Source organism: Schistocerca cancellata, chromosome 2 (genome assembly GCF_023864275.1).
Source record: "Schistocerca cancellata isolate TAMUIC-IGC-003103 chromosome 2, iqSchCanc2.1, whole genome shotgun sequence".
NCBI lineage: Eukaryota > Metazoa > Arthropoda > Insecta > Orthoptera > Acrididae > Schistocerca > Schistocerca cancellata.
Genome location: NC_064627.1, coordinates 203,550,421 through 203,568,012, shown reverse-complemented (window position 1 = coordinate 203,568,012; position 17,592 = coordinate 203,550,421). Strand labels below are relative to the sequence as shown.

General features: G+C 44.0%; 1 protein-coding gene across 1 annotated transcript in view; it reads right to left on the bottom strand.

The window, feature by feature from the left end:
* The window catches only part of LOC126144504 (UDP-glycosyltransferase UGT5-like), a 142,869-nt gene that overhangs the window by 33,336 nt on the left and 91,941 nt on the right, over window positions 1-17,592 (bottom strand). Inside the window, exon 5 of the mRNA XM_049915495.1 lies at window positions 7,694-7,916. Coding sequence (XP_049771452.1) covers window positions 7,694-7,916 — 223 coding nt within the window. The remainder of the gene's footprint in view (window positions 1-7,693; window positions 7,917-17,592) is intronic.

The following is a 17,592-nucleotide window of genomic DNA, read 5'->3' as shown; positions in this document are numbered from 1 at the left end:
ATTTGGTTTGCAACAAAATCTTTCCTCTGCTAGCCACATGCCTAATAGTAGTTAGTGGCTTTAGTGGTTAGAATCTTTTATTTAGCTGGCAGTACTGACGCTCGCTGTATTTCAGCAGTTCGGGTAATGAATATTTTTGTGAGGAAAGTGCTTATTGAAATGTATAGGTTATTGTTAAGGTATCTTTTTAGTCAGGGCCATTCTGTTGAATTAATTATTTGAATCCAGGTTGCAATTTTTGTGAACAGTCAGATTGCGCTGCGCTGGAATATTGTGGGTCAGTGTTGACATGATACGAAAAAGTAAAGAGGAAGTAGGCGCAGTACATTCAGTTTTACTCAGCTGTTTCAGACTCAAATAACGTAGAAGTTTCATCTTCTGAGTCATTCTGCAATTTAAGTGCAGTCGCACTCATTTAAATATAGAAATTTCAACCTCTACAAATTCCTGGAAAAAGGCGGTCCTAACAGACGGACGGACAGATGGACAACAAACAGCAAAAATTAAAAACTGATGTAATTAGAAATTAACAATTCTCGGATTTTTCTTTTACTTGTATGTCGAAACCTTGCTGCTCGTCAAATTTCATGTTGCTAGGTCAACAAGAATACCGTACAGGTTTTGATGTGTGAGTATCGAAATATGTGACATAAATTACCATATTTTTTCACAGCAATGATTTAGGAGCTTAAACTTTTCACAGCCCCGAAGGATCGTTCCTTAGTACCTAACATTAATTCAGCGTCATATCTTTTCCCTTTCCTGGGAGAAAGCGTTCTTAACAGTGGGTCTTGGAGACAGACGGACAGAAATGTGGACGACGAAGCAATCCTGTAAGGGTTCCCTTTTTATCGACTGAGGTACAGACCCCTAAAAATGACGCCCATATTCTTTCAGGTAATCTGGTGAGCAAGATGTATGAGACAGGCGAAATACCCTCAGACTTCAAGAAGAATATAATAATTCCAATCCCAAAAAAAAAAGCAGGTGTTGACAGATGTGAAAATTACCGAACTATCAGTTTAATAAGTCACAGCTGCAAAATACTAACGCGAATTCTTTACAGACGAATGGAAAAACTGATAGAAGCCGACGTCGGGGAAGATCAGTTTGGATTCCGTAGAAATGTTGGGACACGTGAGGCAGTACTGACCCTACGACTTATCTTAGGAGAAAGATTAAGGAAAGGCAAATCTACGTTTCTAGCATTTGTAGACTTAGAGAAAGCTTTTGACAATGTTCACTAGAATACTCTCTTTCAAATTCTGATGGTGGCAGGGGTATTTACAATTTGTACAGAAACCAGATGGCAGTTATAAGAGTCGAGGGGTATGAAAGGGAAGCAGTGGTCGGGAAGATAGTGAGACAGGGTTGTAGCCTCTCCCCGATGTTATTCAATCTGTATATTGAGCAAGCAGTAAAGGAAACAAAAGAAAAGTTCGGAGTAGGCATTAAAATCCATGGAGAAGAAATAAAAACTTGAGGTTCGCCGATGACATTGTAATTCTGTCAGAGACAGCAAAGGACTTGGAAGAGCAGTTGAACGGAATGGACGGTGTCTTGAAAGGAGGGTGTAAGATGAACATCAACAAAAGCAAAACGAGGATAATGGAATGTTCTCGAATTAAGTAGGGTGATGCTGAGGGAATTAGATTAGGAAATGAGACACTTAAAGTAGTAAAGGAGTTTTATTATTTGGGAAGCAAAATAACTGATGATGGTCAAAGTGGAGAGGATATAGAATGTAGACTGGCAATGGCAAGGAAAGCGTTTCTGAAGAAGAAAAATTTGTTAACATCGAGTATAGACTTAAATGTCAGGAAGTCATTTCTGAAAGTATTTGTATGGAGTGTAGCCATGTATGGAAGTGAAACGTGGACGATGAATAGTATAGACAAGAAGAGAATAGAAGCTTTCGAAATGTGGTGGTACAGAAGAAAGCTGAAGATTAGATGGGTAGATCACATAACTAATGAGGAGGTATTGAATAGAATTGGGGAGAAAAGGAGCTTGTGGCACAACTTGACTAGAAGAAGGGATCGGTTGGTAGGACATGTTCTGAGACATCGAGTGATCACCAATTTAGTATTGGAGGGCAGCGTGGAGGGTAAAAATCGTAGAGGGAGACCAAGATATGAATACACTAAGCAGATTCAGAAGGATGTAGGCTGCAGTAGGTACTGGGAGGTGAAGAAGCTTGCACAGGATAGAGTAGCATTGAGAGCTGCATCAAACCAGTGTCTCAGGACTGAAGACCACAACAACAACAACATTCTTTCAGTATATAGAGCTGATTAAAACTAGAAAAACTGATCCTACTGTGTTGATAATCGTCAGTATTCAGTGTGTAACAGTTCAGCGAAGATGAGATCCAAAAAGTTTTCAACAATTTCCGTAGCGTACGTTTACCAAGATGGACGTACGTGTTCAAGTGTTCTGTACAGCCGACACAGGAACACTACGACGACATCCACCAGCATTGCTGGAAACCATAGAAGGTAAATTGAAACTGCAATACTTAATTTACGGTGTTAAACTTTCAAACTACTGATAATTATAAACAATTAAGAACGTCATTACTATCTTTTGTAAAGAAAAACCTGACTATTTTTTTCTAAAACACGCGGAGAGTGACCACACTGGCAAGTCACATTAACGTGACCACGTGTCAAAAGCCTTAATAACCACCTTTTGCAGCTTGGACCGCTGCGAGACATACAGGAAGACATTTGGTGAGGTTCTGGAAGATGTCGACAGGGATGTGGATCCATGGCGACGCCAGGGCCGTAGCCAGCTGCGCTTTCTATGTGTCTCGATTGAGAAACAGCCCGATCGACGTGGTCCCACGGATTGTCGATTGTGTGTGAAAGCGGTAAGTTTGGTGGCCACGTGAGTACGGTAAACCCATCTTGAGGCTCTTCGAACTACACACTAACAGTGCGTGCTGCGCGACACGTTTCATTGTCCTGCTGGTACCCTACAGGCCATTAAAATTGCTACACCACGAAGATGACGTGCTACAGACTCGAAATTTAACCGACAGGAAGAAGATGCTGTGATATGCAAATGATTAGCTTTTCAGAGCATTCACACAAGGTTGGCGCCGGTGGCGACACCCGACACCTACAACGTGCTGACATGAGGAAAGTTTCCAACCGATTTCTCATACACAAACAAGCAGTTAACCGGCGTTGGCTGGTGAAACGTTGCTGTGATGCCTCGTGTAAGGAGGAGAAATGCGTACCATCACGTTTCCGGCTTTGATGAAGGTCGGACTGTAGCCTATCGCGATTGCGGATTATCGTATCGTGACATTGCTGCTCGCGTTGGTCAAGATCAAATGACTGTTAGCAGATTATGGAATCGGTGAGTTCAGGAAGGTAATACGGAACGCCGTGCTGGATCCCAAGGGCCTCGTATCACTAGCAGTCGAGATGACAGGCATCTTATCCGCATGGCTGTTACCGATGGTGCAGCCACGTCACGATCCCTGAGTCAACAGATGGGGACGTCTGCAAGACAACAACCATCTGCACGAACAGTTCGACGACGTTTGCAGCAGCATGGACTATCAGCTCAGAGACCATGGCTGTGATTACCCTCGACGCTGCTTCACAGACAGCGCCTGAGATGGTGTACCCAACGACGAACCTGGGTGCACGAATGGCAAAACGTCATTTTTTCGGATGAATCCAGGTTCTGTTTACAGCATCATGATGATCACATCAGTGTTTGGCGACATCGCGGTGAACGCACATTGGAAGCGTGTATTCGTCATCGCCATACTGGCGTATCACCCGGCGTGATGGTTTGTGGTGCCATAGGCTACACGTCTCCGTCACCTGTTGCTCGCATTGACGGCACTTTGAACAGTGGACGTTACATTTCAGATATGTTACGACCCGTGGTTCGACCCTTCATTCGATGCCTGCGAAACCCCACAGTTCAGCAGGATAATGCACGACCGCATGTTGCAGGTCCTGTACGGGCCTTTGTGTTCGACTGCTGCCCTGGCCAGCGCATTCTCCAGATATCTCACCAATTGAAAACGTCTGGTCAATGGTGACCGAACAACTTGCCCGTCACAATACGCCAGTCACTACTCTTGATGAACTGTGGTATCGTGTTGAAGCTGCACGATCAGCTGTACCTGTACACGCGTTCCAAGCTCTGTTTGACTTAATGCCCAGGCGTATCAAGGCCGTAATTACGGCCAGAGGTGGTTGTTCTGGGTACTGATTTCTCAGGATCTATGCACCCAAATTGCGTGAAAATGTAATCATATGTCAGTTCTAGTAAAATATATGTGTCCAGTGAATACCCGTTTATCATCTGCATTTCCTCTCGGTATAGCAATTTTAATGGCCAGTGGTGTATATGCTGTCGTGCCGCGGAGAAACAAAAGTGAATATACGCGTGGACATGGTCGGCAAGGACAGAAACATTCTTGTGTTGATCCACTGTGTTTTCGATAATGACGCTGTCACACTGGGAACGCTACGAAAACATTCCCCAAACCATAACGGCCCCTCCTCCGGCTTCAGTATTTGCTGTGAGGTTTTTAAGCCGTACAACCGAACGGCCATCTGTCCAACGAAGCATGAAATTTGATTCATCTCAAATGGCCTTCTGGCGCCATTCAGTAGAAGTCTACTCACGGTACTGAAGTGCAAATGCTAGCCTTCGTCGCCGATGAACGGCAGTCAGCATGTGTGCATGAACGACGCACCTCCTGCAGAGCACCACACGGAGGAACGTTCGCTGGTCAGCCGTAGAGGAAACGCTGTTGTTAGCGCCGTCGTTTGTCTGGGCTTTCAGTTGCTGACCAGTAGCACACCCATTCTGCAGCCGTCATTCTCCCCTGTCATCTATGGCCCATAGTGCACCACAGTTGCCATGGCGGCTGATTTGGATAACGCCATTCTCGACGCCAGATTTGGATAAGGCCATTCTCGACGCCTGATTTGGATAACGCCATTCTCGACGCCTGATTTCCATAACGCTACACCCTATGGGGAGAGAAGGAGAGTTTCAGTTTCAACGAATCAAAGTTTACGAAGTAAATAATTATTTTTTATTTATCCGTAACCATGTTCCTCGCAAAAATGAGAACATGGATTTTCTTGAATTACAGCGCAAACTACCAAGAATCAAAACAAATGTTTAAGACAAAATGGACGTAGTCTTTTTATGTAGAATCTGATTCTGCAATAAAAAATGGGTGTTCCCATTTGAAATTTTAAAGTTGCCTCCCACCCAATCCTCAGGGGGCTGGGGTGGCGGGCTAATTTTAGCACCAGCAGATGTCCCCCTCGAAAATAATCAACTTTGGAATCTACGCATTTTTTCGTGTGAAGCTTATTTTTTGAGTTATTCTGGTTTGCCAACTTAAAATTTACACCCTGTAGATCTTCCATTGCTAGTGCTGCCACCTACCGTCTGTTATTGCATGTCGACATAGAACACAGGCGTTTGTCACATTAATGTGTAATAGCCGGCACGGTAGCTCAGCGTGTTCGGTGGGAGGGATAGCTGCCCTCTGTAACAAAATAACTGAGTGAATGGGTGAATGACGAACTTGAACAAGTGTGAAGGGACATCCTTCCAGAACAAATACAACGACCAAAAACGAACAAAATGAGATTAAAAAAAAATGGTCAGTGCGACAAAGTGTCATCGTAAGAGCCCGGGTTCGATTCCTGGGTGGGTCGGAGATTTTCCCTGCTTAGGGACTGGGTGTTGTGTTGTCCTAATCATCACATATCATCCCCATCGACGCAGAAGTCACCGAAGTGGCGTCAAATCGAAAGATCTGCACCCGGCGAACGGTCTATCCGACGGCAGGCCCTAGCCACACGACATTTATAAAGAGAAATGTGAGGGACAGTCAGAAAGGCTCTCTGTGGGGCACAGTGGTGTAGGAGACACCAGACAGGGCGTCTTGTTCGGGAGAAGGCGGACGGTCGCTAGCGAGAGCGGCGGGAGCCCTCCGAGCGGCAGCCGGAGAAGGCTGCACCGCCGGCTACCGCTGCAACATGCAGACATCGACTCGCCTGACTGCCTTCGCGAGGTGCTAACGACAAGCCTACATGATAATTTTTTCTTTTTACGGTACGTGAAGTTCATAGCTCGAATATCAATCAACCGAAGCATGTCGATCCAGCTCTCACAAATTCTAGAGAAAATCGTCTTTGAAGTTTTGGAAGAAATAGCGAGAGTTGTATGCGTATTTTACACAGGGCAGAGAAGGGTCGCGCTCTCGACTTGTTCAAGTTAAAAATTTACAAAGCCAAAAGGCATGAACCCCCTAGGGTACCCCACGCCTGCTTTGCTTCGTTTGATAACATATTACAATAACCAAATAAAGCATCGCGTATGTATACCTGGCCTTACTTGATGAGTTATGTTGATGACAGAAGGCAGTTCCCTTACTTCCGCACAGTAGTCGCTCTAATATTGTAACTGATTATCTCCTACCTACTCGTGGAATGTATAGCCAAACTATATAGTTTTATTTATTGAATGCTTATACGTTGTTTAAAAGTTTTCTGTGGGAGACATGTCACGATGTATGTGAAGCCCTCTATTGGTTAAGTTCTTACGATCGGTGCGCGCCTACGTAAGATCCTAGCGGTCGACCCAACAGAGGGCGCTGTTCATTGATCTGTCTCTTTTTCAGCCGTCATATAGACATTTTATCTTTCTTAAGTAATTTATAGGTTGCCACAGGCAGTGTATTACGCTATATGAATTGTTGACCGTAAATTCACCATAAAAAATAAGGGCAGGATCTATACTCTTCATATATTTTCTTTTAATAATTTTACATGGATAACTGCATTCATCTTTTAATGTATCACAGTTGGTTTCTATGATAGTCATCAATTTTAATAAGTCTGCTACATGCATTTTATCTAATGTGCTTTTATCAGATTATGTTTTTGCGTAAATGATGACTACATATAAGCAAGCCCACAGTAGAGACACCTAGGGAGGGTGTAGGTAAACAGGGTTCTGGATGCTACTGCACCTCAGTAGCTAGTTGGCAATAATCACTATGTGGACGATGTGGCCTAGTCTACACCATATTTTAAATCCTTGTGACGATGCTATGCTGATTATATTTATATGTTTTGACGATGCCATTATGGCCGTATCACTTTAGGACATAGTGTAAAAAAGGTACGTTATACCATAATTTATCTGTACATTTCCCTGGTGTATGACAGTATATTGTGATACAGATTGCTGTTTTATGTTAAAAGACACACTGCTCACTAGATGTATATATTTTAGTTCTGAAGATGGTCATCGTCTAAAGAATTCATTTGTGATCAGAGACTGGAATAAAAAAGCATTTTGGAAGAATCTTTAATTCACTAAATATATGGGAGTTCCTTCTTTTGTTATGTAGATAGATCGCAGTACCTGCCTGGTGGCTAGAGTCACAACATCGTTGTTATAGTCTACGGAAACCAGCTCATGGATGTTAGCCACAGATAGGACTGTGTATACAGTTAAGGCCTAAAGATGGTGTACTGAATCACCGGAACTGGTAGCTATATAATAAATAACATCGGAAGGACGGCTGCAGTTTTCCATTTCATTTTTACATAAGTGAATGGCCCAAGTCCCTCAAACCTTCAGTCAGAAGACTGGACGTACAAAAACAAAAATAGTAAACACAACTCACTTAGGACACCCTGCTGTGGCAGCCACTTGTTGATCATAACATTATCTGGTTGTCCAGGCAACGAGTCGTTCTCCCATTTCCAAAGGACTCGCTGTGGCAGCTCTCGAAACGCATCCAGGAAGGCCTGTATCTTCTCCCAAGGCAACGCATTACTCTTGACGTTGGAGCCGAGACTGAAGTAGATCACTCCGTGTTGCGCCCCGTCCATGAAATCCTGGATGTCCTGCAATAGTGGAAATAACACAACAGCTGAATAATTACAATCTCGTTGCCTTTCGTCCGAATGTCTCTCTTCATCGAGTGGTGTAACAAGTGGGACCTTCAAGCAAATCAATAGAGAAACAAAGCCACAATCCTTGGCCACATCACTCTACAATTGCTTCCTTGCAGATTTCCAACTCTCCATCTACAACTAGTTCATCACTCTAACTAACAAAGAAAGTAAAGAAAATATTTTAGACTAACCTTCGACAGAAAACTAATATGGAAAGCACACCTTCTCAACATCGTACACGAAACCCTATACAGGCTTAAGCTACCAACAGGCAAGACCTGGAATCTACATCATTCTATCATTATCCTTGGCGAAAAACCTATCATCTTCCCAATCCAAGCTTATGACAATGCTGTCTACAACTTCGTCTCCCTAAGTTCTGGGAATCCCTTTAAATCCTAGAAAGACATACAATCGCTTCACGTCCCGGAACTACCTACGTTAATAAGTTCTATTCCCACACTACCTCTCCATTTCACACACCTTCTTTTCTTGGAATACATTAGAATCCATCACTTTAACTGAAAAAAGTCAAAACAATCAATTTGCTACCCACCAATCCCCTATTCAGGTACCTCGTTGCGCCATAATGCTAATATCTTACCTTCCACGCACCTTCATGCCTTATTCATTCTCTCCCACCGAACGTTCGACCAATATCCACTACCAAGAGATGAAATCCGCTCCAAGACATACCCTCCTTGCCTTCATCACCAACGCTCCTGTTCACCCCATTCTTCGGTTTTGTCCCTCTTCCTTCCTCCCTCTCAAATTATGTTAGTGGTTTCCTATGGCTCCACCGAGCTCCATCGTAGTAGGGTCTACTCATTATTCCAACTGAATCATGGGCATGACCTTTTTGATGCGTCAGCAGCACAATCATTACATCATAACAGCATCAACATCGTCATCCATGATAACACAGAGATGACAAAAGTCATGAGCTACCTCCTACTGTCGTGTCCGTCCTCCTTTTTCGTGGCTTAGTGCAGCAAATTGACGTGGCATGGACTCAACAAGTCATTGGACGTCCCCTGCAGATATATTAACCCATGCTGCCACTGAAGCCACCCACAAATGCGAAAGTGTTGCCGGTGCTTACGATTATGTCCACTGAATATTCAGTGAGATTTAACTCGGGCGATATGGGTAGCCAAATCATTCGCTCGAACTGTCCAGAATGTTCTTAAAACAAGTCGCGAACAATTGTGGCCTAGTAACATGGCACATTGACCCATAAAAATTCCATCGTTGTTTGGGAACATGAAGTTTACGAATGGCTGCAAATGGTCTCCAAGTAACCGAGTATGACAATTCCCAATCAAAGATCGGTTCCGTTGGACCAGAGGACACGGTTCACGTCACATAAACACAGCCCACACCATTATAGAGCCACCACCAGCTTGCACAGTGCCTTGTTGACAACTTCGATCCATGGCTTTGTGAGGTGAGCACCACAGTCGAACCCTATCATCAGCTCTTACCAACTGAAATCGAGACTCATCTGACCAGTCGTCTAGGCTCCAACCGATATGGTCACGAGCGCAGGAGAGACACAGCAGACGATGTTGTGCCGTTAGCAAACGCACTCGCGTCGGTCGTCTACTGCCATAGCCCATTCGCTCCAGAATTTGCAACATTGTTCTAATCGATACGTTCGTCGTACGTTCCACATTGATTTCTGCGATTATTTCATGCAGTGTTGCTTGCCTGTTAGCACTGATAACTTTAGGTCGTTATGTTAATTCTGTTGGTCACTGCGTTACTCGTGTAAGAGGTAATGCCTGAAATATGGTGTTCTCGGCACACTCTTAACACTGTGGACACCGGAATATTGAATTCCTTAACAATTTCCAAAATGAAATGTCCCGTGCGTTTTGCTCCAATACCATTCCGCGTTCGAAGTCTGTCAATTCCCGTCATTTCGGAAACCTTTTCACATGAATCTCATGAGTACAAATACCAACTCCACCAAAGCGATGCCCTTTTATACCTCGCGTACGCGAGACTATCAGCATGTGTATATGTGCATATTGCTATCCCATAGCAGTTGTGTAAAAGCATTTGAAAAATTTAAAGATCATAAACAGTCTTAAGAATAGTTATATTTTATCTGTTTGTGTAATTACCACGTCATTCAAAATTTAAAATTTTTGGGAAAGAGCAATTTTATCCCCTAGCAGCCGGTTCCCCTCGTGGGATCCCTTTTTCAGTGCTAATCGATTACAAACCCGACACGAATTGCTGCTGTCAGTTCACAAAGATGCGTCTCAACCAGAAACCGATCTGTGAACAAACCTGAATGCAATGTATTTTCAGGTCGGCATCTCGCAAAACGTGGCACGCGAATTTGCACGTCTTCAGTGGGTCAAGAAACTTCGAGACTGGATGGTAAATGAATGCAGGCGTGTCTAATCTGCCAGGAAGATTCAGTCGTGTCTATTGTTTGAGGAATCACGTTGTTGTTGCTTTTCATATGATAGGCGTTCAGTGTAATTGCGGCATTGAAACTGCAATATATTTCCTTTGGAAATGGGAGAACGACTCGTTGCCTGCACAACCAGATAATGTTATGATCAACAAGTGGCTGTCACAGCAGGGTGTCCTAAGTGAGTTGTGTTTACTATTTTTTGTACCATGTCCTCGACTCACTCATTCAGATTACGCTGAACATGGATTATTTCTACGTTATCTGTGATCAAATGTTGGCGTTGCTTCTACATCTTAAATATGTGTGTACTGTGGACGCCCCTGTCTTCGAAGATGACGACAGTTTTGTTCACAGGCCTCCTGACGTACTGTTTTGCTTTGACGAATAAGCGGGCACTCTCTCTCTTATCTAGAGTGTTCTACTAATTCGCCCTTTCTTAATGCTATAGAAAACACGGGGTAAACGTTGCTAACGTCACTGTAGCTTCATAGCTTTGCTGACCTAATCATCAATGAGTGGCTTCAACTGGATAGAACATGCAAAAAGAAGATTCTCTTCCTCGCGAAATGAGGCTGTCATCAAAGATTTTGACGATGTTTTGATGTCTCCTGCAGGTGAGTAACTTTTTGTCCGGCATACATAACTCGGGAGCTGCTGATTTTAGCTTGGACAGCAGGCCATATGTTCGATTGGGAACGGGACAAAGTACTGTGCACGGCCATTTGATTTTGGGACATACTAAAGGAAGACTTCGGAATTAACAGGAATGATGGCCTCCCAAACAGAGACGGTTGTTCCCAACTGAAATGTGTTTGGTACCAGTTACAGGTTACATTTGGAAGCTAGATCCCCAAGGATAGTGGCATCCAGACGGCACCCGATGTAGAGTATGATGGAACATTCTAAGTCTCGAGTGCAGACCCTGTCACAATTCCCAATTGCCGTGTAGTGCGCGGAGAAGTTGGATTACCTACGAAAAGACGCTTCACCACAAGTTGACAGGAGTGATAGTCTTCGAAACGTGGTGCTTGAAACCCGATAACTTTATACACTCCTGGAAATTGAAATAAGAACACCGTGAATTCATTGTCCCAGGAAGGGGAAACTTTATTGACACATTCCTGGGGTCAGATACATCACATGATCACACTGACAGAACCACGGGCACATAGACACAGGCAACAGAGCATGCACAATGTCGGCACTAGTACAGTGTATATCCACCTTTCGCAGCAATGCAGGCTGCTATTCTCCCATGGAGACGATCGTAGAGATGCTGGATGTAGTCCTGTGGAACGGCTTGCCATGCCATTTCCACCTTGACTTACTAACGGTGTGCGGGACCGTAGCCCAGCTTCATGGAGACGGTTGCGAATGGTCCTCGCCGATACCCCAGGAGCAACAGTGTCCCTAATTTGCTGGGAAGTGGCGGTGCGGTCCCCTACGGCACTGCGTAGGATCCTACGATCTTGGCGTGCATCCGTGCGTCGCTGCGGTCCGGTCCCAGGTCGACGGGCACGTGCACCTTCCGCCGACCACTGGCGACAACATCGATGTACTGTGGAGACCTCACGCCCCACGTGTTGAGCAATTCAATGGTACGTCCACCCGGCCTCCCGCATGCCCACTATACGCCCTCGCTCAAAGTCCGTCAACTGCACATACGGTTCACGTCCACGCTGTCGCGGCATGCTACCAGTGTTAAAGACTGCGATGGAGCTCCGTATGCCACGGCAAACTGGCTGACACTGACGGCGGCGGTGCACAAATGCTGCGCAGCTAGCGCCATTCGACGGCCAACACCGCGGTTCCTGGTGTGTCCGCTGTGCCGTGCGTGTGATCATTGCTTGTACAGCCCTCTCGCAGTGTCCGGAGCAAGTATGGTGGGTCTGACACACCGGTGTCAATGTGTTCTTTTTTCCATTTCCAGGAGTGTACTACGCTACCTGTCAAAAGGAGGGGACATGGTCAGACGTCATTGTAAATCCGTACACCATCAGCGGGTATTCTGCAATTCTCTATGACAAGTAGATCGTCCGCAATAGTGTTTTTCCTGTTTAATGTTGTTACCATGCCCCGAAGGATATATAAAGGGCGTGAAAAGTGATAAATGTTGAGTGATCACTGTGAAGGACACGAAGACACCACTTACCCACTTGAGACAACGTTATTGGCAGCTGAGTTTGAAAGGGGCTCACTGTGAGTCTCCGTTTAGCCCGCTAATCGAATCGTGCTGCATTCAGATTTTCGGGGGATTAGGATACGATAGTGGCCGGATATTGGACTGCGTCCAAACGTTAGGACAGCCATATTCCTCGTCAAACTTGTGGTCAACCACGTCTGACCACCACAAGAGAGGATCGCCGTATTGTGCACAAAGCACATCGTAACCTCTTCACTTCAGCATTTGACATCCAAGAAGTAATAATGGACTCTCTGAAACATTCGGTGTCATCTTACACCACTGTTCTGAGACCAGACTAGGGAAGTACCATTCCAAGTGTAGGCTACTGTTAACATCACTCCACTAAAGGCTGCATTTGGAGTAGTCTCACGATCTATAAGCATGGAATGGTAATGAATGGCGTTGAATTGATAACAGCAATGAATTGTGGTTCTGCACATGACTATTGTTGGTGAGTGCGGCAGTGACCGTTGTTTTGGTGAGGCAGAACATGCAACTTCTGGTGACATGGTGAGCAGAGCCATCTGTCAGAACTTAAGGTCAAGGCTGGTAGTGATTGAGAGAATAGTAAGTCATGGGCATTTTGTGCCCTCTTGTGTTAACTCTCGCACAAAAGATAATGCTCGTCCACATATGGCACGTGTGTACATTAATTGTCAGCGTTATCTTCAGTTAATCCGTGGTCAGCAAGATCCCTAGATCTGTCCCCGAAGGAACATTTATAGGACCAGTTTGCACGTCAACTCTGTCCCATTGCCAGTATCCAAGATTTCAAGGACCAGTTACAAAGGCTGTTGGTCAACTTGCCTCAGGAGAGGAGACAACTCCTTAATGATAAACTTCCTAACCAAATCAGTAAAAGTATCCAGGCCAGAAGGGTGTAACCTCATACTGGTATGTGGGCTGCTACTGCCACTTTCTTTGTAAATTTGAGTCGATCTTGCTATCACTACAATCATCCTCTCAGCGCATGAAGTTTCATATTATATTCTTCTGTCTTATGGGTGCTTCCTTTCTTCCCATAATAGTACTGACTGGGTTTATATGCAACTCCCCCCCCATCTTACACCAACATCATCACCTATGACCTCCGAGTAGCATTTGCACTGAAAGTGCTCAATTATTTGTTGGTTGTATTGCAATCTCTGACTTCCCCTACAGATTTTACCCTTTACTACTCCCTCCAGTAGCATGAGAGTTATTCCCTTACGTCTTAACAGAAGTCCTCTGAATCTATCCTAACTTCTTCTCAGTTCTTTGCACATGTTTCTTTCCTCGCCGATTCGGCAGACCGCCCCCTCATTTCTGATCAGTTCACCTAATTTTCAACGTCCTTTGGCATATACCAAACATTTCGCTTCTTTTCCGGTTTTCCAACAGTATTAATAACGTAGATAACATTTATAACAACACTATCGGAGCATATATGTGTCCTATAATACTCGCGTATATTTGGAGATCAAGAACTTACTCTGTGTTCGAACATAATGGACCCTCACAACAGTAAGCAACATGGATTCCGAATACATCGGTCATGTTAAATCCAATTCACGTGTTCACATATGATACGCTAAAAGCTAGTGTTGTGGCCGTGGTGGTCTAGTGGATAGAACAATAGACTCTGGCTTGGGAGGCCACGGGTTCAACCTGCATAGGAGACGAATTATCCTTCGTTCCAGTTCCTCCAGAATGGTCACAGGTTCACTTTTCCTATTATCAAATGGGTACTGTAATCGTTTCTTTGGGGTAAAATGCTACCGGGCTTAGGTGCCACCCTCCTCCTCTGCTAGTGCTGCAGCGATGAGAATGTGCACTCCACCTGAAGTTTGGCCAGTAGCACGACCACGGACTGGCGCCAAAGATTTTACATTTAATTCTGCCTAAGAGCCAGTGACAGAGCAACCCACTAGATTCAGTGTTTCTAGACGCTGAAATAAACTTTCGATGCCGTGTCACACTGATGTTTACAAAAGAAAAAAAATTTTTCCACGACATATCGCTTGGTTTTCGGCTGGACTTAAAGCATTTTGCCAGTCAGAGGCAGCCTGAATAGAGAGGCTGTCGCAAACATAGTTGTGTCCCTAGAAAGCCATTACTCCTCATGTTAAGGGGGGGGGGGGGACGTTCATGAAAGTGACCGGGAATGTCAACTTTCAATTTCTTTTTCATTTATAAGAATAACTCACGGACAATAAGTTCCCGATGCTTCAGTAATTAAATCGCACCCGAAGTAAGCCAAAAATAATTAAACTATGACGCGACCTTCCTGCCACGTTCGCTATTTGGAGCAACATTTCAATACTAGCTAGGTGAACAACAATTCCGTGGATTTCTTTCCAGCATTCTTGCACGGGATGCATCTAGAAGGTTGTGAAATATATTCTTTACTTTTATACATTATCTGTGACACCGTACCATATCTTAGGAGCAATAACAAACCTGCGCTTTGTTTATGAGGAAGCAATCCTTGTTTTGCCACATTTTAATCTGCTACAGTTGTTAGAATTGCAACTTATAATGCAGAAAAATTAAAGCAATAACAGCCCTCGGTCGCAAAAATGAAGTCTTTTGACCTAGGTCTAAGCACTACTAAGAGTGCCTTCATGAGAAGTAAAACTCTCAAACTGGCATGTCAGGTATAAAATAAATATCAAGCGATAAAGCTCTAGTCACAACATTTCAAAGTAGAAAACGTAGAAGGCAAGCCACTATGGGCTGCTCACACGTGTAGAGCTACGGTAGAATTACATTCCTTGATATTTGTTTTATACGTGACATGCCAATTTCAGTGTTTTACTTCTGATGGAGACACTCTTAGTAGTGTCGACACCTCGGTCAAAAGACTTCATTTTTGCGACCGAGAGCTCTCATAGCTTTAATTTTGCCTTGTAAGCGGTCGCTGTCAACGAAGACATGTTAAAAACTTTATAATGCAGTTCTTGTATTTAATGATGGGAATGTAGGGAGGATGAAGGTATTGGAGAGAAAGGGTTTTAAGCTAAGAACTTTCACTCAAGAAATCACTACAAAAATAAATTTACAGGGCCTCTCTGCAACTGAAAAGTTAGTTGAAGACTTGGTGAAGAAAATAAGGCAGAAAACAGTAAACCAGAGGAGAATCCTTGAGGGGAAAGTGGACCTGTAGTACAAATCTGGGGCCTTCTAAAAGGTGGCATCAGAAAAAAAAACTTTAGGTTGAACTTTAAGTTGTACTTCCTGAAAATTATGCTTTTTTAGGTTTACGTACCTTTTCTCAGAAACTATGAAGGCTAGGGTTACAAAATTTCGTACATTTATTTCTATAAACCATATAAGTATTATCTTCTAAGTATATATATTATCTTTTAAAATTCTGAGTGTAAGCAGAGATGTGGGCCAAAGTTCTTGGAATTTTGCATGAATTTTATATTGTACTTACAGAATTATGATTAGAAAATTATAAAAAATTCTCCTATTCGATATATTACAAAACCTCATGAGAGAAGCTTACTATATACAAAGAGATTAAATAGAGAAAATTTTATAGAAATCTCTTCAGTAGTTTCTGGGTAAAAGGTACATATACTATTCCAAAATAAAATTTTGAAATTCTGTAAAAGAAGTTATATGTAGTTCAAGGAACAGTAAATGTATTAATTTCATATAATGCATGGTACAAAATTTCATTGCCGTATCTTGAAAATTGTGGATTTGGTATGACTTTTAAATACTGTGCGCGTTTTTTATGAACATCCTCATTTAGTGCCTTATCTGGCAGTGTTAGCAGTTATTTCCAATATTTATCTTTTGGAAGCCAATGCGACTGTCTATAAGGAAGTCCATACACTAAAACACAGGGAATTAGCACTTGACGTATAGATATGTGAGTTTGTGAATTAAGTGAAAGGCAAAATTTTGTAGTTTTTTTATTGTTATTTCACTCCCCAAAATGGGATGGGCTGGCAGCGGCACAATACGCTGCTCTTCAGCCAAGAGAGTTACAGAAGAAATGAGAAAAAGAACACATAACTTAGAATGGTATAAAGTGACGAATAAACAAGAACAAAAATATATAAGTATAAATGGTAGATTTAAAAACAACATAGACGAGAGCCACACACACATGTGGAGAATGAATACTGTGAGTCAACACGAAAGCAAAGAAACACCACAGTGGGAACACAAATGAATGATGCTGGCGACACTGTTGGTGCTGGTGGAACGTAGCACTGTACACAGCACTGGAGAAACACTGACACCACCACGAAAACGTTAAATATCACTGCACTGAAGGGGACCTACCTCTGGGTGAAGGGAGGAGAGGGGTAAAGAAAAGGGGGGAGAGACGGTAGGGGGAAAGAGAGAAGGAAAGGAGCCAGAAGCCTGAGGACAGGTGAAAAGGAGAAAGAAGGTGTTCGGCAGGAGAAAAGGAGGAAGAAGGGAAGTGGGAGAGGGAGGGAGAGAGGAAGCCCTGAGGAAAGGGGGGGGGGAGAAGAAGGAGGGATTAGATCTGGTCGGAGGGCTAGATGGAAGGCACGAGGACAACATCTAGGAGGGGGAGTTGGTGGAAGCCACCTTGAGTGAGGGTATGGAGCATGTGGAGATGGAGATCAGGCAGGACAGTGTGGTACAGGTGTGGCAGCGGGCTAGGGTTGGAGAGGATGGGGGAAACCAAAGGAAGGGGCGCATCCAGTTTGCGGGAGATGTATAGGATCCATATGCGTTCAAGGAACAGGAGGAGATGGGGGAAGGGAATCAGATCATAAAGGATTGGTGTGGGGGACGGGAGACAGATGTGAGAAGCAAGGCAGAGTGCATGGTGCTCAAGGATTTGGAGGGATTTGATGTATGTGGGGGGGGGGGGGGGCGGTGATCCAGGTGGGGTGAGCATAACATAGGACGGTGCAGATGAGGGACTTACAGGTTTCTAGGACAGTGGAAGGGTCTAATCCCCATGTCCGACCAGAGAGGAGTTTGAGGAGACGGAGACAGTTACGTGCCTTGGCTTGGAATGTTGTAGTCCCTGACAT